At 38.5% G+C, this 24,284-nt stretch overlaps 1 protein-coding gene across 4 annotated transcripts in view; it reads right to left on the reverse strand.

The window, feature by feature from the left end:
- Window positions 1–24,284, reverse strand: part of GORAB (golgin, RAB6 interacting) — a 53,327-nt gene that overhangs the window by 17,522 nt on the left and 11,521 nt on the right. For 2 of the 4 annotated variants that reach the window (XM_060133359.1, XM_060133387.1), the window contains 3 exons: window positions 23,300–23,401; window positions 20,787–20,927; window positions 12,501–14,296 (listed from right to left, as the gene is read on the reverse strand). In XM_060133359.1, coding sequence (XP_059989342.1) covers window positions 13,837–14,296; window positions 20,787–20,927; window positions 23,300–23,401 — 703 coding nt within the window. In that variant the 3' untranslated portion in view covers window positions 12,501–13,836. Of the gene's footprint in view, window positions 1–12,500; window positions 14,362–20,786; window positions 20,928–23,299; window positions 23,402–24,284 lie in introns of those variants that run through there. The other 2 variants (XM_060133368.1, XM_060133377.1) reach the window with 2 other exon arrangements.

Genomic DNA, 24,284 nt, shown 5'->3' on the forward strand with positions numbered 1-24,284 from the left:
CCTCTCTCCTTCTCTCCTTCCCTTCCTTCCTTCCTCCTTCAATACCTTTATTATTGATTGTTTAACTTTTATTTTTGAGTTTTATGGTATATTTTTCAGAGGGCTGGACAGGTGGAAAAGGTTAGTAAATGATACATATTTGTCAAACGCCTTCTTATAGCTTTCTTTTTTTTTCCAAGATGGTTATTATTTTTACTGTATTGCTGCTTCCAGCAGTGGGGAGTAGCATTGAAGTCCATAGACAAATGGGTTACCTGCCACGATGAATAGATCTTTATGTGCCATTGAGAGTCATCTAGTCATCAAACAGGGAGACCAAGGACTCAGAAGAAAACACTCATCAAAGCTCCTTGAAACACTCATCAAAGCGAGTATACCAAGAAATATATGCACAAGCCCTGTCCTCCAAAAATTACAGGCTAGTGGAAAAAGCAAAAACCCGAGAACCAACACTTACTGCACACTGATTATTCATTAATTCATTTAATACACATGAATTGAGAACATGCTCTGTGCTAGGAACTCTTCTAGGTGCCAAAGATAAAGCAGGGAACAAAAGAGACAAAGCTCTGACTTACTTTGTAGTGTAAGGGACCAGGTACTCTGTATATATGACTTTATTTGATGTTCCTAAGAACTCTGTAAGCTAGATATTATTATTTCCAGGTTACACATGAGAAAATGAAACTGCAGAGAGGTTAAATTACCAGTTTATTAGGGAAAGGTCCCAGATCTCCAACTAAGTCTATTAGATTCCAAACCCTATACACTTTCTATTATCTCTCATGGCCTTCAGAGGCTAATGAAATCATATGAGATATCACAGGGCAACGCAGACTAGCCTAAGTACCAGAGGAATCCAGATGAGAGAGACCTGGGAAAGCCTGGAGCAGCCCATGAGAGTTTCATGGAGGCATCTAGTCCGAAGGATAGAAAGACAGAGCTTAGACAAGAGAAAAGAGGGGAAACAGAGCACATTGAAGGTGCAGAGGCACGTGCGTGCGTAGCCTGGTTAAGGACAAGGAGAAATGGCCTAAATGAAAAGAAAGATTCTCATAGGAAAAAATTTGGAGACAGAGCTAAAGAGACAGAGCCACAGTATATGTCCTCCAGCTCTATTATTGCTAAAAGGTTTTTTACCTTTTCAAAGTTATGATTTCCTTGTCAGTGAGATAGAGGATAATCATGGACATGTTTTTAGATGACTTCAACAATGACCAGCTAATAGGAACATTGGTTAATTGCTGGACAAAGGGTTAGCTCATGATTAGATTTCTACCCTGGATATATTTTTTAATACCCACTCAGATTCTTCTTTGGGCGGGCTTGGTGTTCATATAACTGGATACATGAGTATTTAGCCAATAAAACTGGTTGAAGAATGTGAGAAATTTATCTAGTACATGAAGTCATTGTTTCATATTTGTCTGAAGCTCCCAGCGGACTCTGAACACCAGATTTTCGTTCCCCTCTGCTTTCCACATTGCTCTTTCCCATGAGGAGATTCTTTTGATATCAGCATGGGGTATATGGAATTCTTTGGGGGTGAAAGGTGTTCTTTCTATTATAGTAACTTTTTATTTAACTAGTTCATTTCCATGTAAAAGCTGCTATTGATGCAATAAAATAAGAAGGGGCATATCAGATTTGTTTTTAATTTTCCTCTGGTGGGGCAGAGTTGCTGAGCAAATTTGTTGAGCAGCTGGAATGGCTAAGGTCACACTAACTTTGAAAAAAGAAGGTCCTGACATCAACATAGCCAAAGATCTGAATAATTCTGGGCTGCCTCCAATTCTGAAATCCATTTCTTCAGGCTGTTCATTTCTTCCTTTCTTTCTCCCACATTGGTTTCTGGCTTTTCCCCTTTTTCTAACGAACCCAATACTATGTGGATGTTTTAATTTTGCCTGCTCTAATGCAAACAGTTCCTATGGTATAACCTTTAGGTCAATTTTATCAAGCATTATTTGCTTGGTCGGTTCAGGAAGAAAAAAATCACATTCATCTGCCCAGATCTCATGTAATTGCATGAATTCTCTGATTTAGTTGGCTCTGCAAATCTATCCCAAGGTGCACTGACTGCAGAAATGGACGGGAATTCATTATACATTCCCTGTTGAAATAGTGACCTGCAAATAATGATGGGGAAATCAACCTTGATCGCTGTGCTTTCCCTTTAGTCTAATTTCTTCTGAACTTTAGACTGTAACTTGTTTTTTGGCTGGATAGCCCCAGGACATACTGGAGTCTGACCAAGGGGGTGCTGAGACCTGGATTTTCACACCATGAAGCTGGTAACAGTTTTGACTTCAATGCCTTGAAAAGTGGGTGATTTCAATTGCCCTGTTTCCTTTCAGGGGAAAATGCTTTCTTTGCACCTAAACAATCTTCCGGTGCTTTTGACTGACAAGCATATTGTTATGATTATGACTGGACTTCTTGACTCCTGCAGGGATAGCATTTAAAACTGCCTGAGACTGGCACAAATCAAAATATTCATCAACTTAAACTATGTCAGCTAAAATGGAAAAGCCAAAATTGTAGTGTTTTATATCATGTCAGAAGTCCATGAACGCGGTGTAAGACTGCTTAACTCTTTCCCTGCCTAAAGAAAATTGTAGCATATAATAGAAGGTATCTGGATACTTCTTCAAAATTATATCTGTCATTAAATGCCTTATATTTCTCCCCTTATAGTATCCATTGATTTTGGGGGGAGGGCTTATTGGTTCAATTAACTCTTTTTTTTTGTTCCCATTCATTGATTTTTTTTTTAAATTTATTTATTTACTTATTTATTTTTGGCTGTGTTGGGTCTTCGTTGCTGCGTGTGGGCTTTCTCTAGTTGCAGTGAGCGGGGGCTACTCTTCATTGCTGTAAGTGGGCTTCTCATCACAGTGGCTTCTCTTATTGCGGAGCACGGGCTCCATGTGCGCGGGCTACAGTAGTTGTGGCGCGCGGGCTTAGCTGCTCCATGGCATGTGGGATCTTCCTGCACCAGAGCTCGAACTCGTGTCCCCTGCACTGGCAGGCAGATTCTTAACCACTGCGCCACCAGGGAAGTCCCCATTGATTCTTCAATGGATGCTTTTGAATCCTGTACTCTGCAGGGCACTGTGTTTGCCTTTGTGGAGAGGAGAAACAAAGTTCTTGCCCATGGTTGCTTGTCCCATTAGAAGAGAGACATATCCCTAAATAGCTATGAAATGAGTAGTCTGGTAGGTAGGTAGAGATAAGTTTTGGAAAGGCGAAGTCACTTCCACCCAGAGAACAGTAAACTAGACATCTAAAGCACTATCTGTCCAACCTCTTATTTTTCAAGAATTTTCCTTTCTTCTGTTGGGTATGGGCACTTGGCAGTCTTTGTAAAATGGGATTCTGCCCTTCCCTACAAGTGCTCTCTCAGCTATTGTTGCTTGATCATTGACCACACTGATCGATCCGTTCCGTTAGAATTCATATATTAGAACAAGAAGATTTCAGTCTCAGCACAGTAGCAGGAGGAGTTCAAATGCAGGCCCTATCTACAGAGGGGCCAGAGAGCGCCATGGCATACACAGAGCCAACATGAAAACAGAGAAAGCTTGGTTCTGATAGAAATTTAGGTCCTTGGTGGCTTCGTGAAGCATGATTACTTTTCTGTCTCAAATCCTTCCCGCTCCTTCTCTCAGCACCTGCATTTCATTCAGGGAGCGGGTGGGCAAAAATGGGTTGACCTCTATTACTTACGTCCCAAAGACCCCTTTCTAATGCAAAAGACTGTAAGAAAGGAGAAAGACGGGTTTGTCATTGAACAAAGAATGAGAAAGAGAATAGGAATCCTAGTGTAGCAGGATAATATTTTTATATATTAACAAATGTGTTTTTCCCCGTGATTTCCTGTTACCCTTGACCCTCCCCCACCGGGCAGCCAGACCATGAGTCATTCCTTGCCTCAAGGGAGGGTTGTCACAGCAGAACCAGAGAACAAAAGAGACAAATTCTTGGCTTTCAGAGCTTAAAAAGCTGAGCTTCAGGCTTCAGACAAAAAAGATTTGGAAGAATATTTGATCAACTTGAGCCAATATTTTCCTGCCCACGTAAAATAAAAATTCCCCTGGCTGGGAGACAAGAGGCCATTCTAAAGCAAAGCAAGAGGGTTAGATGCTGGTGACTCGCTGAAAGGGACTCTTGCACTCTATTCTTGCCCCCCTCCACAGGCTGAACCCTAGCTTAAGCGTGGGTTTTTCAGGTTCTGAGAACAAGGAGACCTATGCCTTATTTCCAGGTTGGAAGCCAAAAGATGGCAAACTTCCCAAAGATCCCCTCTACCCAGCATTGTGCCAGAGACACTGCCTGGCACACCTAGAGCAAAAGGGTATGGGTTGCCTCAGAGAATTTTCCATAGTCCTAGAGTGGCAAAGGAGTTGTGAGCCTAAAATTTTCTTTGGTCCTGAGAGGTATAGAAATGGCCAAGAGGAAGCCAGATGTGGAAGAATCCCACAGTCTGGTCCAAGCGATGTTGAAGATGTAATCCACATGAATTGAATACGACGGACAAGTGGTACCATATACTACTTAAGAGGATGCCAGCCTGGACAGATAACCAAGAACCAGACCCTAAGACAGGCAAAGGCAATTCTGGGAAAGTAGCTCAGCTTCCCTTTGGGTAGCGATCTGAATTTAACCCACAATTCTTTGCTCTCTGCACTGAATACTACCTCAAATGAAGGCTCTGATCAGGTCGTTTAGGCATCATTTAGATATGGCACACACCTCCTTAGATGGGACAGAGTTTCTGCTAATCACCTTAAGGGAGGCTGACCTCCCTCATGGCCAACTTGTATTTTGTTGCCTCATATAAAAGCAAGAGCTCCTGATTCAATCTACTGCACCATATCAATTATTTATTGCTGTGTAAAAAACCATCCCTAAAACTTAATCCCTTTAAAACAAAAATCATTTTATTTGCTTCTGATGCTGTGTATAGAACATAAAAACTGCCCCTCTGATCCTAGTCCGAATTGCTGACCCACAGAATGGTGAGAAAATAAAATAGTTGTTTTAAGTCACTATTTTTTTCTCAAAGTCTTATTTGTTGAGGCATGTGTATATAGAGTGAAATTCACCCTTTTTTTTTTTTTTTGCGGTACGCGGGCCTCTTACTGTTGCGGCCTCTCCCGTTGCGGAGCACAGGCTCCAGACGCGCAGGCTCAGCGGCCATGACTCACAGGCCCAGCCGCTCCGCGGCATGTGGGATCTTCCCGGACCGGGGCACGAACCCATGTCCCCCGCATCGGCAGGCAGACTCTCAACCACTGCGCCACCAGAGAAGCCCGAAATTCACCCTTTTTAAGTGTATAGTTTTATGTAAGCCATACCTGATTTAGATGATATTTAGATGAGACTGGACTTTAGACTTCAGATGCTGGAATAAGTTAAGGGTTTTGGAGCTGCTGGGATGGAATTTGTTTTAACAGCATCCCAGTTCTTGCTACATATATGTGTATTAGTCAGCTTGGGTTGCCATAACAAAACATGATAGGCTAGATAGCTCAAACATTAGAAATGTATTTCTCATAGTTCTGGAGGCTGCAATATCAAGATCAAGGTTCCAGCTGATTCGATTTCTCGTGAGCATTCTCTTCCTGGCTTGCAGATGGCCATCTACTTGCTGTGTCCTCATATGAGGGAGAGGGAGAGAGAGAGAGAAAGAGAGAAAGAGGAAAAAAGAGAGAAAGAGAGGGAGAGAAAGAGAACATGAGGGCTTTCTGTTGTCTCTTATGAGGACACTAATCTTATCAGATCAGGGGCCCACCCTTACGACCTCATTTAACCTTAGCTACCTCCTTATAAGCCCTATCTCCAAATACAGTTACGCTGGAGGTTAGAGTTTCACATACATATTTTGGGAGGACATAATTCAATCCACAGTAGAGACATGGGGTCACAGCTCCCTGACATATACAAGAGAATTGAATTGACAAAAGCACCACCAGTTCGAACTAAAAGAGACTAAGACTTTCCAAAATGAAAAGAGACCTCTGGATCCTCAAGTTTCTATGGACAGGAAGCAGGCTGAGAAAGCTACTCATTTGCAAACACGGGTCATTTCTTCTGGAAAAGGGAAGAGATGTCCGAGTGTGCAGGCTAGAATTGTGAACTAGGGAGCCACTCCCAGAGAGCAGAACTAGGCTCTCATTACATTCCCTGGCCCCAGAAGAGGGAGACCTGACAACATACCTCCGGCTAGATTTCAGAGTGCCTTCTGTTTGCCTCATGTTCCTCTTCTTTTTAAAAGGGAATGTCTACTGAAGCTATCCTGTTCTGTCTCACCACTGTACGTTGATATGTGGTCAGGACAGGTAACTTTTCATTTTAGTTCACAGGTCTTTAGATTAAGAGGAGCCACACTGGAGGAGTTACACCTGAGGAGCCTCACTGTGTGGCTGAACCACGTTGACTCCATTCTGTCAGCTCCATCTTAGGCCCGCAGTCCTACCCTCTCCCCTTTCTGCATCACTGAGCTTTAGCCTCCTCACAAGCAATGCACCCGAGCCAGATAAGTTCCCTATCAACTTTTACTCTTGCCTTCATTTAATACGAAAACTGGAAGAACGCCTTTTGCTGATGCAGATGATTAGTGATCATGAGACCCCCCAGGGGTGGAGGCAAGGAAAACCTCCTGGTTCCTGTCAACGCAGACATACTTCTCCCTAGTAGTCAGATTCTGTTTTTAGCGTTGACCCCCTTAAATTCCCCTGTGCCCTTTTTGATGGTACAGAGGGAAGCTGTGAATGTCTCTGGATCATCATCAACTTGATCCTGCCTGTATGGAAGTTACCATAATAAACTCCGTAATTGCACTTTATGGAGTCACCTACTTCAGTTCTTGGTCTCAAACTTTCTTAGTTTGCAGGATATTGTTCAATATTTCAGCCTTGCAATACTAATCCATATCTGGACTTGATCAAAGGATGAGATCCTGGACTCCATGCCTGAAACCAGACTAGGAAGGGACTTTTAGGGGAGGTGGTGAGTACATTTTGCATGTGAAATGGCTGTGACTTATAGTAGCGAGGGGGAGGGTGCAGACTGTGGCTAAATTGTTTGCAAAGATGCCTACAACAGTTCCTCCCTTTTCTGTATGATTAACCCTTTTCTGAGTGCCTTTCTGTTCCTCCCTTCAAGATGTAGAGTACATTTTGCCACCACTCAAATCTGGGCTAATTTAGTGGCTTGCTTTGCAGTGGAATGCAGAAGTAAGGTATGTGACTGCTAAGCCTGGGTCTCAAGAAGCTTTGCAGCTTACACCCTTGCCATCTTAGAACCTCATAAATAGAAATTCATGCTACCCTCTTGAGGATAAGAGACTAAATGGAGAAAAAAGCCCAGGTGACAGATATCGCCAATTGCCAGAATGTGAGTGGGGCTTTCTTAGGTCATCTAGCCCTGGGAAGTTACCAAATTACTGCAACCACATGAGTGTTCCCCAGCAATCACAGTGAACTTCTCTGCACAGCCTAGACCAAAGTATTGACCCACAGAATCATAAGCAAATAAAAGTGGTTGCTGTTTTAAGACACTAAGTTTTGGGATGGCTTACTATGCAGCTACAAATAACTGGTATATATGGCCTGAATGGCAGACTTGGTTTCTTTTCGGGTTGCAGTAATTTTCCTCAAATGAGGATTATTCCAGCATGAGCAATAAAGGCTTCAGGGACTCATTTCTCAGCTCATGCAGTAGGGTATGATTTCAGGATTTCCTCAAGTCCTCTCCAGGCAGTAGCACTATTCTCACACCTGCTCTCTGATGCTTGAAATTCCTTTAGCTGGGGGTTAAGACTTCCACTACACAAATTAAAATACATTACTTTAAAATATTCCACTACATTAAAATGCAGACACCCTTGGGAAAAGTAACCTCCTGACTTAAAGTTTCCCCAAGATGTAAGTAACAGTTGTCTTGGTCTGTCTGGGCAGCTATAATAGAAACTTGAAGGACATTTGGTCCAGTCCAAAATGTCCATAAGAGACACTTGGTCCATAAGATATTTGGTCCCATCCAAAACCATTTGGCATGGACCAAATATGCTCATAGAAGTTTTGGACAGGACCAAATGTCTGAAAAATGAACAGAATAGCATAGACTGGGTGACTCATAAACGAGTCACTTGAGATATTTATTTCTCAAGTTCTGGAGGCTGGGAAGTCCAAGATCAAGGTGTTGGCCGATTCTGGGTCTAGTGAGGACCTGCTTCCTGGTTCAGAGATGACTGTCTTCTTGCCGTGCCCACACATGGTGGAAGGGGTCAGAAAGTTTTCTGGAGTCTAAGGGCACAAATACCATTGGTGAGGGCTCTACCCTCATCACCTAATCACTTCCAAAAGGCCTTGCCTCCTGATGCCATCACATTGGGGGTTATGGCTCAACATATGAATTTTGGAGGGACACAAGCATTCAGTCTCTAGCAACTGTATTCAGATCTTTTCTCAAGAACAGATTTTGAGTGAGAACATTGGTTACAAAAGGGCCTAGACTATCTAAGATAAATTGTTTGCATAGCATTTTGTCCAGGGTACAACAGCCTGAGACAAAATTCACTGGTATAGGGAGACATTAAAGTCCACAAAAAATCTTGACCTCTGACTTTGGTTCAGATTTTTAACTATCTTCCAAAGTGATAAAGAATCATAGAAACATGGAGAGACATCTGGCAGTAAGATACCTACCTCTGTCTGCTGGGCTTTTCAGGGCATCCGTCAGAGTCTGGAAATTGTTTACCCCACTTGACGGCTACTGGGTATCGCACTTCTCATCCTAGTGAAAGGCTCACCTCCACCGTACTGTGGGGTTCAGTTAGTCACTAGCTCTAGAGTTGTCCCCATCTTCCACCAGCAGCATAGCAGTAGGGAAAGGAAAGCTGACTAGAAAGCTGGAAACGTTTCTGGACCTATGGGGCACTGGGGCCATGTCTACTGGTAGTTTCTGAGGGAAATGCATATGAGATAAAGGAGCCAAGATAATAAAAATAACTCAGTGTGGTTGCTTCAGTTATTTTTCAGTTATAAAAGCCAGGTCTGAGCAACTGTAATTATAGTTCTACCAGACTGTAGTTCCATATATACGGCTATGAACTTTCAAGTCTGTTTGTGTCTTAATTACTTGGTTTTTGCTTGGCTAAGAAAATTTGAAAGATTTGGAAGATTCTGGGTTTTAAATTAGGTGAAGGCTCTGGTGTAAATACACAGCTTCAGGATGCGGGGTACAACTAATGGTTACATGTAATGTACATATGGCAGTGTAACCCTACAACTGAAATAAGAGTTCGTGAAATGACTCTTCTAACTCCCATTATTCATTTGCTTCTTTTCCCTCTAAGAGCGCGATACCATACATTGCAAGGTTATTATTTCACTCCTCATGTGAACCTTTGGCCTAGTGACTTATCCCTTGAGGCATGCTATAATCACTGAGAAATGTGCTCTCTGTCACGTCTTATTGCTTAATTATGGCTCTATTTTAGATGCCTAGAGTCATTTGGCTTGAAAAGACCTCTCTTATGTGTGTGATCTTTGAACATGCATCCACACTGTCATCCTTGAGTTCACACCAGTCTGTTCCATTTCCATCTTGTTCTGGCTTGGGCAATAATTATTGCCCCTTGGTTCAGCAACACCTTGAATTACTGTAATGAGATATTATATTTATGCTCTTCTCCACATAAGATACCATCAACCCTTTGTCAGAAAGGTATGTGCTTAAAGTTCATTTTACCAAGCTTGATTTTTTTTTTAACTGATAAATCCCAGTGGGCCCCCTGTTTTACATCATGTCATGCAAAAACTTCCTTTCACTCTTGTTCTGGTGACTACAATTTTTTAGTTTAAAATCTGGACATGTTGTCTAGCAGTTTTTTTGTTGTTGTTTTTTTAGTTGTGTATGTGTTGCTCCTCAGTGCTAAAGGCAAACCGAGATATGGCAGGTCCTAAATACATTCAGAGATCGCAGAACAAGTGTACAGACCCCTAAAATTAGAACTGTTCTAAAAATTTGGGACTTCTGGAGAATGCATCACTGGTCACTTATTTTGCTTCCCATTAATAATACATTACGTTCTTTTATCAGCATTTGTTTTATGCATGTAAATCTTAGTCCTTCAAGCAGACTACAAGCTTCTTAAGGACAAAAGGCAGACTGTATACCTCTTATATAGCTCTGCATGTATGTAGTTACACACAGCTGTTTTTTTGATCAACTGCGTGAAGAGATGATGTTGTATTTTCAAGACAACTGTTTGGGATTAGGAGCTTGCCAAAGTAGCCTGACATTAAGGTAAAGGCAGACTGGAGAATCACGTCCTGCTTCATCCCTCCAGAGAGCAGTTCAAGTCTGGCCTGGGATAGATCTATGTTGAGAAGGGGTATAATTACCCTGGTACAGAGTGGCCCCAGGTCTTGTCTGGCAGACTGAGTTATATCTATCAAGGACTTTTAAAATGCTGACTTAGCTCTTAGAAATACAAAACCCAAAACATCATTTATAAAGGTCACTGGGAATGGCCTGGGTCAGAATAACTTGAGTTCATTTTGTGCCAATGCCTCAGAAGAGGAAGCTGCTGAATACTTACAGCTCCTTGAGAATACTACGTTGCCAAATCCAAACAAAGAATGAGAGAGGTTTATAGCTGACTTTTTACTCTATAATTCAAATGCCAATCTAGCAATGAAATATGTTCTAGGAATTCCAATCAGAGATTTGTATCAGCTGACTTGGAAACCAGCTGTGCTCTCAGTGAGTACAAAGATTTACCACCTGCAATTGCTATAATTCTGCAGAATTATGCAGAGGTGAAAAACTTGAGAAAAACTTTTTATTTTAAATGTATTGAGAACCATGCTTTAGGAAATTTTGCTTCTCTGAAACCTATAAAAATGGCTCTAATTTAAAGAAAGTAGTAGAGTCTCAAGTTATAACTCTTAAATTCTGGAATTCATGTTTACCCTTCAAAGTATGCCTTTTTAAGATAATGAGTGAAAATTACTACAATTTGGTAAACCCTATCTTTTAAATAGAACAAGTGAGATAACAAAGCAGTTAACTCCTAAATTACATATCACATCATTAAGAGCCTTGATAACATTAAGCTCTAACTATCTGAGAAGAGGGAGGAAGAGAAGAGGAGTTAAACACCAGAGAGGAACAGTTCTATGAAGCATCCCAGTAAACTCATGGCAGTAATTTTGAACCAGTAATTTTGTTCATAACATTTCATAAATTGTTCATAAAATAATTATTGGGGCTTCCCTGGTGGTTAAGAATCCGCCTGCCAATGCAGGGAACACGGGTTGGAGCTCTGGTCTGGGAAGATCCCACATGCCGTGGAGCAACTAAGCCCGTGCGCCACAACTACTGAGCCTGCACTCTAGAGCCTGCGAGCCACAACTACTGAGCCTGTGCTCTAGAGCCCGTGCACCACAACTACTGAGCCTGCGCTCTAGAGCCTGCATGCTGCACCTACTGAAGCCCGCGCACCTAGAACCCATGCTCTGCAACAAGAGAAGCCACCGCAATGAGAAGCATGCCCACCACAATGAAGAGCAGCCCCTGCTCACCGCAACTAGAAGAAAGCCTGTGTGCAGCAACGAAGACCCAAAGCAGCCAAAAAGAAATAAATAAAATATTAAAAAAAGAAAATAATTATTGTGGATTTCTGAATCCATATATCAAAAGTCTTTCAAGTGTATTTTATGATTTTAAAAGACATCAGGGCTATCCTGGAAAAACCAGTGCATATGGTCTTCATACCAATGAGCCTCCATTCTCACTCATTTGCTCTGTTCCTCTCACACATGGGAGACAGCTGCCTTGTACAAAACGGATGCAATATAACTTTGTCACTTATATCATCACCTGAGCACTTGGATACCACCCTGGGAAAGCCAAGTAAGGTAAGTTTTTCAAAATAATGGTTTCAGTGGACCTTTTATAGACATTTGAAATCATTTCACATGTACAAACCCTGAATGAGTTATAAAGCAAAATTTTCAAGTGGAAAAACGCAGTGAACTTCATGGCCTAATATATGTATGAGATATATTGAGTTTAGAACTGCAACTTTACTAGCACTTTAACATGAGCCAGTCGGCCAACCTGCCATAAGTGAAATCTCTGGCTCTCAAATTCCTCAACTGTAAAATAAGATGATTAAATCGAATCATCTCTGAGTTCCCATCCAATTCATTTATTTCATGGTTCTCAATTCTCCTTGTACCTTATAAGTACTTAAAGTATAGACTGAGAATTAGATTGTACCTACCTGCATTTAGCCAATATTATAGAAGCTGAATTGATGGATTTTCCCTAAAAGAGGCTTATAAAAAGGAGGTAAGTGTATCTACCACACGGAGATACAGGATACATTATTGCCACATAGTGCTTAAGAATACACACTAAACTGCTTAAAACTTTGAAAGGCGACATTATAAATGCATTAGAATCATTTATTCCTTAGAAAAACAAGTGTATTAGACAACGAAGCTTTCCGTTTTTATGTATGTAATTCATGAATAAAAAAACAACTATCTGTATAAAAGCCTCTGTTTAGAGAAGGCAGTAATGGAAAGTTATAAATTCAACTCAAATTACATAATATAAAAATACAAAGTTCATCTGCATTACTAGAAGGTAATACCCTCAAAGAAACTCATTTAAAAATAGTATGTCCCCAACTTTTCAGAAGTTATTATGGATACAATGTTACATTTGTCCTTATCTTCTTTTATAATAGTTCTTTAAGACTTAAAATGTAGTATTTGTACTTTTGGAATTTCTGATAAATAGATCATAATTTAATGTGATATTCATAGATTTTTGTGACGAAACTACAATATTTATTTACACATTCACATATAGCACAATGTAGGGGTCAAGTATTAGTGACAGTAACAAACTATTGAAGTAATAAGAAAACCATCATTTTAACAATTTAAATGTTTTATGACAGGATAATTTATATCCAACATATAAAACACATATCTTAGAGGTAACTTTAAGAAAATATATCAACTTTTTTAGATAATCCAAAGTAGCAATAAGATTTTTTATATTATTTTCAGCCTGCAGAAGGGTAAATTTAATCAATGTGCCGATTAAAGAGACAATATATTAACAGTGAAATTATTTATATACCATGGTATGTGTATATCTATCTGTGTGTGTGTGTGTGCACGTGCGCTCATGTGTATCAACTAACCAAAACTCAGGTTGTAAACTAAAGCCGTTTAAAAGGCAAATTGAAAACAAAAGTGATGCTGGTTTAAGTTTTCTGGTTCTTTTCATAAACTACAACTTCCAAGTTGTGTTTTACAACTCTAGTGAGATCCAAATAGATAATTCAACCTACTACTTTTGTTGGTTGTTCCTCATTCTTTTTCACATGTTAGCTTTTATGTCTCTTTACTGATTACATAAAATAGTACTCTCATTCTCAACATTTCTCCCAGGAGAAGTTAAATGAGTTCAATTAGGTACTGAGTTCATTTTTCACTTTACTTTTCAGTATTCACCTGGTCTAAAAACATTATTAACCGTGTAGTTTTTCTTCCATCCTTTTAAATCACTTGTTTGTAAGCGTACAATGAAGGAACTGGATCAAAATCAAGGTGAACTATGCCTCCATATAAAAAATTATCATAATCTCAGATTTTCTAGAATGTTCAAACGTTATACTAAAACTAATGGATTTAAAAATTAATACTGCTTTAAAGAGGCATTTATCAGAGGTCATGGCATGATCTACAACAGAAAGTTTAGTTTACTGAATATTAGTTGTAAAGAACAAACACTGGCACCTCATGTGGTCAGAGCAGCTGAAATGTCTTTTACAGTAGTTTCCACTTCTTGATTTGGCTGGTCTGGATCAAGAAGGGCAATGCTACTGGAGCTTTCACACTGTTCATCTACCTTTGGGGAAGCAGCCTGGTCTTGATGCTTTTTGTTCTCTTTAGCAAACCCTACGGTCATATTCTCCCCAGAAGGCTGAAATGGCCTCTCTGAATGAACCACTTGTTTCCCTACTTCTGCTTCTTGTTCACACAGCAGTCTCTCCACCTCCACCTCGAGCTCCAAAGTCTCCTCATCAGCGTGCACATCTAGTTGTTGCATCAACTCCTCCAACTTCTTGGCCTTGCGGAGCTCGTTTTGCTGTATGATCGTACAAAGGTGTTCAGTGAGTTGCTCTTTAAGCTCAGTCTTGCGCTGTAGATCTAGCTTTGCTGTAACATACTCTGCTTCAGCCCTGTCAAACCGCTTCCTGCAGGGACAGGTACAAAGACTGGTCCATTAGTTTTCCATTGAAGAAGACAGTCAAAGGAGGGCCTAGAAATAATAATTAAACTCCAAAATCGGGAAATATATATATATGATGAAAATATGGCTATTAATACTTTACGAACACTTATCTACACGTTAGACAAAGTAGGCTATTGCTGCTGAAACTTCCACAACATGCACATTTGGACTCTCCTAACCTAACAACATTCTTCGACATCCATTTCCTCTTTCCAAGGCTGTGCTTGAATGAAAGCAGGCTGAGAGGTTAATTCGGTGGTGTGCTAGCTCCAGTGGGGGAGAGCCCTAATTTGTAGTGTTTATCAATTTCTGTAGTAAAAATACTATTACTATGTCCAATTTCAAGCTATCAGTGAGACATCACTGAATACAGAATTGGGAAGAGATACACAAAATCTCTCTCATGAACCAGGGCAAGCCAGCTCCAGCACTCAACTGGTTAGATTTATGAGACAAAATAATAAGAGATGGAGAAAGTAGAAAATCCATATCTTTTGATTAATGGAGTAGAAAAGGAAGAAAAATTTTGGTGGAGAAGGACATGGACAGTGGTTCAGAAATGACAGAGCGCAGCCAGCCCAATGATACTAGGTGAGAGTAAGAAGTAAACACCAAGTAGAAGAGAAAACTTCAGGATACGTTTAAGCAGGGTTTCTCAACCTCAGCATTACTGACAACTTGGGCCATGTAATTCTTTGTTGTGGGGAGCTGTCCCGTACATTGCAGGATGTGCAGAACATCACTGGCTTTCTCTCCTTGGTTGTCAGTAGCACCCACTGGTTGTGAGAACCAAAAATGTCTCCAGACATTACCAAATGTCTCCTAAGGGGCAAAACTGCCCCCAGTTGAGAATCCCCAGGTTAAGTTGTTTTCACCCTCTCCACTCTGTAACAGACTACTGTTAGACTTCTATTAAGAAAAGTTTATTACTTTTATATATATAGAAACTCCATAGGTAGGTAATGCCAGATTTATTTGAAGTAGGGTAATTCTACTTGGGGAAGTCACTTTGCAATCTTCCTTTTTCTTTTTTTCTTCTTTTTTGCCTTTTCCATATAATGCGTTGCTTTTCTTTTTGCCCAGAAAAGAGGACGACCCCTACCTACCAACTAATTATTCTATTTAGTTACCACTAACAGTTGTGAAGGCCATGACGCCTTACCTGTTATGACTGCCTTACCTTACTCAACATAATAAATAATTTCTAATACTAGAGTTATAGCAAAAAAGAAACAGGTATATCTCCTTATGCAAGATTCTCTGTCTTGGAGGGAAATATAGTGAAAAAATAAAAGGCCTTGCTTTTAGAGAACCCAGGGTTCAAAACCTGCCTTTGCCATTTACTATGTGTGTACCTCCTTTGTTGAAGGCTTTTTCTGGATGTAACGAGCAGATATTCAGTCATACTCACTCAGGTAAAAAATGGGTTTTATTGTAGGATACAAGAGGCAATCTCACAGGCATGTCATTGGAATCAAAGGCTATTGCTCATGCTAATGCTGAGAAACCACAGTTTCTCTCATTTAGGCTTTCCTATCATATTCACAGCCCAATATGGCCACCAGCTGTGCCTTGACATCAAATTCACTCCACTCAATCCCTCAGTGTTCCAATCCCAAAATTCCAGAGGGAGGACCTGGGTTGGCTTGGCTTGACTCGTATCAGTTTAAACAGAACTCTTAGTGCCAGGCCATGCCATGCACCCCAGTTTAGTCTATGGATTAAATGTTCTGGAGTTCCCATCTTTGTTCTTATCAGGTGTGTCCCAGGCTCAATATCATGAATACAAAACACAGCCAGGTTCCTGTGGAAGAGGCTGGAGAAAAGGCATGCAGTGACTGAAAATTCCAGTATGGTGACCAGGGGTGGTTTCTTGAACTAAGTCTTGGTTTATCTGTAGAATGGTGATGATAATAACATCTCATAGGAGTGTTAATTAAGCATTAAACACAATAAACAGGGCAAGTGTCTAGCCCAGTGCCTGGTAGGCATTCAAGAAACAGAACTACTTCTTCAGAGCACCAGAATAAAAAAGCACTGTTAGTATACCACTAAACATGTATCTAAAATTAAAATTATGTACAATTTAAGGACTTGGTGTTTATATTTGAAAACTTATTTATATTATGTTCATTTCTCATATTTCATTTTTTTACTGTCATCTAGTAAATATAAGAATGAGGACTAGATGTTTTTCAATCACCCCTATGTTAAAAGAATTGTTGTAAAGGAGCTGTGTTGGGTATCTGGATCCCTTATTTCCATACTTTATAACATATCCTGTTTATGAATGTTCTTTCATCCAGCTTAAGAGCTCTGACAACATTCTCTACAGGTATACATATCTTGTCTCTCCCCCCAGCTCAAACCTCCCTTCTCTGCAAATCTGTGGTCTCCCTCAGCCAAAGTCAGTTAGTAAAGATTTACTGACTGGGCTCATGAATGCTGAATTGAAATTAAAATTTGCAAATAGGTCCCTAGGTTTCCAATGATCTTTCACCCTGGATAAATCACTGAAGATTCTGCATTTTGTTTATTTATTTAAAGTCCTTCTGGCCAGAAACACGTATATATATATATTTTTTACAGAGTGATTTATGTGCAAAATATTGATTAGTTTCACAAACTGCACTATGAGTCTGGGGGTCAGGGGGATAATACCAAATCAGAGTATGAAGACATACTTTGGAACAGAATAATAAGAGCATTATACATAACACAGTAAGACAAATTGAACTGGAAATGTAATTATAGAATTGTTTTATTATTTTAAAGGAATGCTGAATGATTTAATGAATCTTATTTAAAGGATTCTAGAAACTGTCTCTTGGTTTTGGTTCCCTGAAATTTTTTTAAAACACCATTAACCCTTGGCATGTCATTAGGTTCCAATGAAATACTTAGTTCTTCAGTTTCTTTCCTGAGCAGTTCTATTTGTAAGGATCAAAATATCATTATTTTTATCCTTTCTTAGAAGTGTTCCAGAGAACAAAGAGAAAATTTACTTATATTTTGAAAAATAGACTTTAATTATAGTTTGCAATTACTATATGGGTCCACTTTTATAAACCTAAGATATATTATGGGATTGTTGAAATATATTTTTTCCTGTATCTTGAAACATTTTGCCGTTTCATCACCCTAGGAATTATTTACTCATTACTCATCAATTATTCACATTTATGCTAAAAAAATTAAAATAATAAGAAAACAGAGAATGATGGAATGACCCAAAAGGATGATACTATAATGAAATAAATCATCATCGCTTAGTTTCCTTACTGTTTTGCCAAAGTATTACATCACCTTTAAATAAGGTATAAAAGAAGACTGGAAATAGCACACTTGTAATCTGCTCTTAGCTTTCACTGTTCAGATGAGAATTATTACTTTTCGTTTTCTACCCAGAATGACAAAGAAAATTGACAGATGAAGACATTTTGCAGTTATTAGACAAATCAAAAGATGCATGTTGTGGAAGCTAAAAAATGACCACCCCACCCCGGCCCCGAAAGATAGTCATTTCTTAATCCTAAGAACCTGTGAACATTTCCTTAAATGGCAAAAGATGTGACTAAGTTAAAGATTTTGAGAGGAGTCTATTCTGGACTATCCAGCTGGGCCCTAAATACAATCACATGTATCCTTTTAAGAAAAAGGCAGAGAAACTTTTGAGAGAAAACAGGAGGAATCAATGAGACTATGGAGACCCAGAACTGAGTAGTGTGGCCACAAGCCAAGGAATGTCTCCAGCCACCAGAAGAAGCTGGAATAGGCAAGGAATGTATTCTTCCCTAGAGTCTCTGAAGGAATAACAACCCCATTGACACCTTGATTTCAGACTTCTGGTTTCCAAAAGCATAAGAGAATAAATTTTTGTTGTTTTGAGCTACCCAGTTTTTGGTAATTTGTTATGGTAGCCCTAGCAAATCAATATAAATGCAGAGACAGGCTAGATTCTAGATGGTGAAACTGACCATGTAAGTGAAATCTCAGAGTATGAGTCTTCAGAAAAACACATCTTAGATGAATTTTCTCAAACTCAAGAATCAATGAGTGAAAAATATATTTCTGAGGATAGAAAGGAAATACGTTATTCTCCGAGAGTTAATAATTTCAAGAGGAAGAATTTTATCATACAATATTTTACAAGTACCTGGACCATCCTGTGTGGCTGAAAGGATATAACGATATTCTTTTAGCTTTTTATAATGTTTGCAGTCAAACATTACTTGATACAAAATTTTTTAACCAAGGTGTTTTCCACAATCCTTTATTCTTACTTCTTTAAATTATTCATAAAATGACTTAAAATATTTATGTATATATGTTTACACGTGTATGTGTGCATGTGCGTATGGGAGCGTCTATTAAACATTGATGGCAAATGGTGATCATTGTTTTTCCTGGTATACTGAGGGTTAAAGAAATGTTCTACAGGCAGGCACTCTAGTTGTACAAGCTGCCTGCGCAGCACATGGCAGCACTGTAATCACAGCTGTGAAGAGCAGCAGCAGTGACAACTCTCTCCGCTGGGACACTCCAAGTACCATCTCCTCAGAGGTGGATACCCTGACACTGCTCTACAGAAACCAATTTTAGGATGAATTCTGGCCTATTCGTATACAAGAACATTTTGTGGACACAGCACCATGCCAGCCACTACAGAACTACAATGTTTTTATTAAAAAAAAAAAAAATCAAGGAAATCTCCCACAGAACCACAGAAACTGCCCTGCGGATTACCTTCTAGTAGAAATCTAGACCATAATACTATATCACCAATCTATACTTTCTTAATAACCACAGATGTAAATTTAGAAAATACTATCTTAATCTTATGCATGAACAAGATACAACCCTGGTTCTAGTCTAAATTGTCAGTGGCTTCTCTTTGACTTAACTCAAGAGCTTATGTTTTTAAAAATAACCTCACACATACGATAAGGATACTCACATACATCTATGTCAATACTAGTATCATGATAAGCTGTCATCTTTAGCTTAAGAGATGTAAAAATTTACCATATAAAATCTTTTTACTATATAAAAGTGTACTAAAATATCATTAAAAATATTCATATACTATGGGATGTCTTCTCTTTTAACCAGAATCCCACCTTCTTTGTGGTTCTCAGAAGGCTTAAACTATGACATTTCTTATATAATTTTCAATGTACAAAGGCATCCTCTTCAGCCTCCCCTAGGACTGAATTAAAACACGATCAAATGATTTTTCTGTGGAGATATCCAGAATAATCAGAATTATTCATTTAAGGAGCTACAAAGGCATAAAAATGTTCCTCTGGCAAACTTGTTACAGAGAATAAAATGTGCTAAAAATCTACGCTTAGTTTAATCTTAATAAAATCTTGGTTAGCTCCTTAATGACCTTATTAACAGAAATGGAACCACCAGTTATCAGCTACTGATGGCATTAATTTACACAGTTAATTAATAAAAGCAACCCATTAGGTCTAAGAGCATGTGGTCAAACAACAATTACAAAAATCACAAGGACACCACAAACCTCTTTCTTAAACAATAAACAGTGAATTAAAAACCACAATCAAGCATTTCTGCTTTATTAAATTGTTACATAAACATTCTGATGCTGTGGTTTACCCTGGACTAATGCGGCACTCTGATTGATTTCTAGTGTTACAGAGAAAGATGCAAAACCGAGTCATTAACACAGCATTCCCTTGTGAAAAAAGACAATCCAGGATGATTAAAGCAATGTTGAAAGGACTGATAACCCTGAAATTGGGCTTAATTTTTTGCTTTTATCTGTTTGCAAAGCTCATGTAATTCTTTACATGTGTTAGTTTGTTTTGAGAATATGCAATGATGATTTTTTCTCTTTAAAAAAATGCCAATCATTAAAACCAAGGAAACACATGATAGCAAGCCATTTTAATATACAGTATAATTGCAAAAAAAAAAAGAAAAAACTTCAAGCTTTCAAGACAGAGTGGTATTTTCTTTCAAATACTCAAAGGTTTTAAAAAATAAACTAGATCTCCTTTCTTTGATGAAAACTGAAATGAGAAATAGGCTAGTCCCTATACCATCTCACATAATCAAAATTTCTAAAAGAAAGAGCACAGACTTGGTGTCAGAATAATATATAGAGTTCTGGGGCAAGTCATTTAGACATTTAAAGAGTCTCAAATATTAAACAGCTGATGGTTTAGCAGGAAAGACTAAAATGTAAATAAATAATGCAAGAAATGCTCTAACAGGGATATAAACAAGGTTAATGGGTAGGGCAGAGTTAAGGAAGACTTCAAAAAGGAGATACTTGATTTAGTATAAAACTGGAATAAATACAGCGCCTAATAGGGTCATTATGAGGCTTAATGATGATATATATAAATGCCCTGGCCTAGCCAGCAATAAACGTTAACTAAATTAAACTCCTTGTTCAGAGTTCCATTTCCCCAACTTACCAAGCATATGAATAGTCAAGGCTGGCCTGATCAATCCGGTTCCTGAGGATCCCAATGTCAGCTGACACCATGTCATCTAAAGCCTGTAACTCCTTCTGGATCCTCTTTAGTTTCATGGTTTCTGCCTGAGTTCTTTTAGATCTATAAAATGAGGAATATGAGTGGAAAAATAAAAACATTTTAAAATCATGTATCCATACACAATATAAGTGAAAAAAGCAAGCTACTGTATATACAATATGATTATAATGTGTAAGTTTTAAGAATTAAAAAAAAAAACTAGAAAAACTGAGATAAAACAAATGCTGGTAACATTTTGGTATATCTCTAAAACTGCATTTGCACTTTTCCTCCTTATTAGGCCAAATTATATATTAGTACATACTTTTTTATACACAAGGAAAAAAAGTAATTAAAAAAAATACCAATAGAGAGTTCACTCATAGGCCTATATTCATTCCATAAGGATGAGAATAAGCACTAAAAGGATGTATCTGTATAGAGAACTGGATATGCTGGAATACTGAACACAGCTTTCCAAATTCCAGCCTTAAACTCTTCTTGCTAAGCCTACTTTCATTTGTCTGATACTTAGTGGACGCCAAGAACAGCTGCCTACATTAAACACCATTCCTTTATAAGTCTGAGAACATCTATTTGGTTTTATTATTTTTTAAAATAATTTTTATTGGGGTATAGTTGATTTACAATGTTGTGTTACTTTCAGATATACAGCAAAGTGAATCAGTTATACATATACATATATTCACTCTTTTTTAGATTCTTTTCCCATATAGGCCATTACAGAGTATTGAGTAGAGTTCCCTGTGCCATACCGTAGGTTCTTATTAGTTATCTATTTTATATATAGTAGCATGTATATGTCAATCGGTTTTAATTTTCTTAAGATTCATTTCCCCAAACTTCTTTGATTCCTCTTCCTTAGGAAAACTACAGGTCCTCAAAATTCTTCTTTCTGGGGCTCAAAACCAAACACTCTTTTTGTTCCTTTGTTTAGAAGCAACCTCAGCCTTCTCTCCAACCCCAAGTACATCATCTACTTAAGAAACAGAATAAACAAATACAAAAGCCAACCTTTAATCACAATTCCACTCATTTTGAAATTTCATACACATTCTCACAGGAGAATAAAACTCCCAATAAAACCACTATACTGCAACTTACATTCTCCTGATTTCTACTCCATTATGCATTTACCCTTATTTTCTGCCTACAAAAGTTAACCACGTGATCTTTTTACTTCAAGTGATTCACTACCCATTTAGTAATAATCTAATCAGGTTATATTTCCTTACACTTCTGTCTACAGTAATACTTTCTGTCTTAAATCAAAAGCACGTAGAGAAGAGTAAGTGCCGAGCCTGTGAATCTTTTTGTAAAATCCCGAGTAAACAGCCTCCCCAACCTCTTCCAAACTGAAGACTACTAAAATGCTTTTCAATAATCATGTTTCAATAATCACATTGTTTTTCTTCTTAAAACATAAGTTCAGTAAGTTGCTTCATGAAAGATCAAGGTGTACCAGTAAGAAAAAAAAAATCATTATTTTCAAATACATACATCCCTTTGGCAGATAAAATCCTGAATTACTCTTATACTCACGTGCCTTTCTCTCCATCCCTATTCCTTCCTCTCCCCCTGACACACACACCAGCTTTAATGAGTAATAGTTGTGCCAAACTTTTCTGGAGATCTAAAAAGAAAATGCCTCTGAATACTTGCTTGCATTTAGTTTTCACTATTCTCAATCATTGCTTTATTGACTGAGCTTGGTTTCCTAAGGCCACAGCACACTAGAAACTACAAAGAGGGAAGAGTGGGTGAGGGATGGGAAAAGTGGCTCAAATAGGAATGTTGCTGTTCAAGGCTTGTACAGTGCAGTAAAGGAAAAGGGATCGCTGACAAGCTTACTCTGGAAGGTGAGAGAAAAACTGAATTGTATACAGTATGGGACAATGCTCATAATGGTGACCCACAGTCAAGGATAAAAAGTTAAATTATATCATGTACCTTTTATCAGTGGGGGCAGGATACATTATTTAAGAAAAATGGCCATAGGAAATACAATTAGGATTTGTGGGTGTATAAGTCACTTATGTGGAATAATCTTATTCCTCCACATGTCAGATGATTAAGGCCTATTGTGAAAATTAAAACCTGCATTTGTTGCTAATTTACTTATGTTGATAGCTATTTACTGCTCCCTTATGAATGTGTAGATGGTTAAAACTAAAAACACTGATGATGATCCTTAAGTTTTAATTGCCCCTGTATTCATAAATACATTATAATCTATGCTTAAAAAGCCCTCCTTAATAAATTAAGACTGTAATTTCAGTATCATTTGTAAAGCATAATTTGTTTAGTAGGTCTTAAAAGTAATGGTTGTAGAGAAAACGCCATTTATTAGAACAGACATAGGAAAATAAATATAAAACATGACAAAACTAATTACAGATTACAAACAAGCTCTCCTGGTTCAGGTGCCTCACCTTTCTGCAATAGCTTTAGCCAAAAGAGCTTTCTTACGTTTATTTTTCTCTTCCATTAGCCGTTGTTCTTGTTGGAGGACTTCCCAACGAGATTTTTCTTGCCTAGGGAGCAAAAGTATAAAAATGAGTTTCTGAAACCCTGCTCCACCTTACCAGTCTCAGTTCCTAAGTATAAAATTTAATCAACCAGATTATATATATTTTCTTTCAAAAGTCCTCTTAGGGCTTCCCTGGTGGCACAGTGGTTGAGAGTCTGCCTGCCGATGCAGGGGACACAGGTTCGTGCCCAGGTCCGGGAAGATCCCACATGCCGCGGAGCGGCTAGGCCCGTGAGCCATGGCCGCTGAGCCTGCGTGTCCGGAGCCTGTGCTCCGCAATGGGAGAGGCCACAACGGTGAGAGGCCTGCGTACCGCAAAAAAAAAAAAAAAAGTCCTCTTAAAAGGAACCCGTCTGTAGCTCATTATTTTGTTCTAATAGGAACAAAGACTATTATTTGAAGTAAAGAAGGCTTATATAAATTGGCCCTTTGAAATCCATTATACATATATAACCTAGGAACCCAAACTGGAAGCCAGAGTACTATGGCATTTTTTTGGAGTACAAAGAAACTTGTTTAAGTTAATCATGTGTTATATGCAAAATAGAAAGCAAAATAAGTTGTTCTGTAACTAACTTCATATCTTTTATAGTTTTCTATAATACACATCTTCACCATGTAATAACCCTTAGCACAGTAACCAATGTTTATTTCATACATTCTCTTACAATTTGCTCACTTCTTTCTAGCTCTTAAACATTTTAAACAGAGTGAAACACTATGAACTAAGACTTGAATGTTGGGCTAAAGAAAAACTCCAAAGATCTGAAAACATGAATTGTCTTCCCATCTTTCCAATTCTAAAAGAAATATATTAAAATTTCCTGTAAATTCATGAACTTAATATCAACTCAAATTAAACAAGGTAATGACAAAGCTATTTGCTC

Source organism: Lagenorhynchus albirostris, chromosome 2 (assembly GCF_949774975.1).
Source record: "Lagenorhynchus albirostris chromosome 2, mLagAlb1.1, whole genome shotgun sequence".
Lineage (NCBI taxonomy): Eukaryota > Metazoa > Chordata > Mammalia > Artiodactyla > Delphinidae > Lagenorhynchus > Lagenorhynchus albirostris.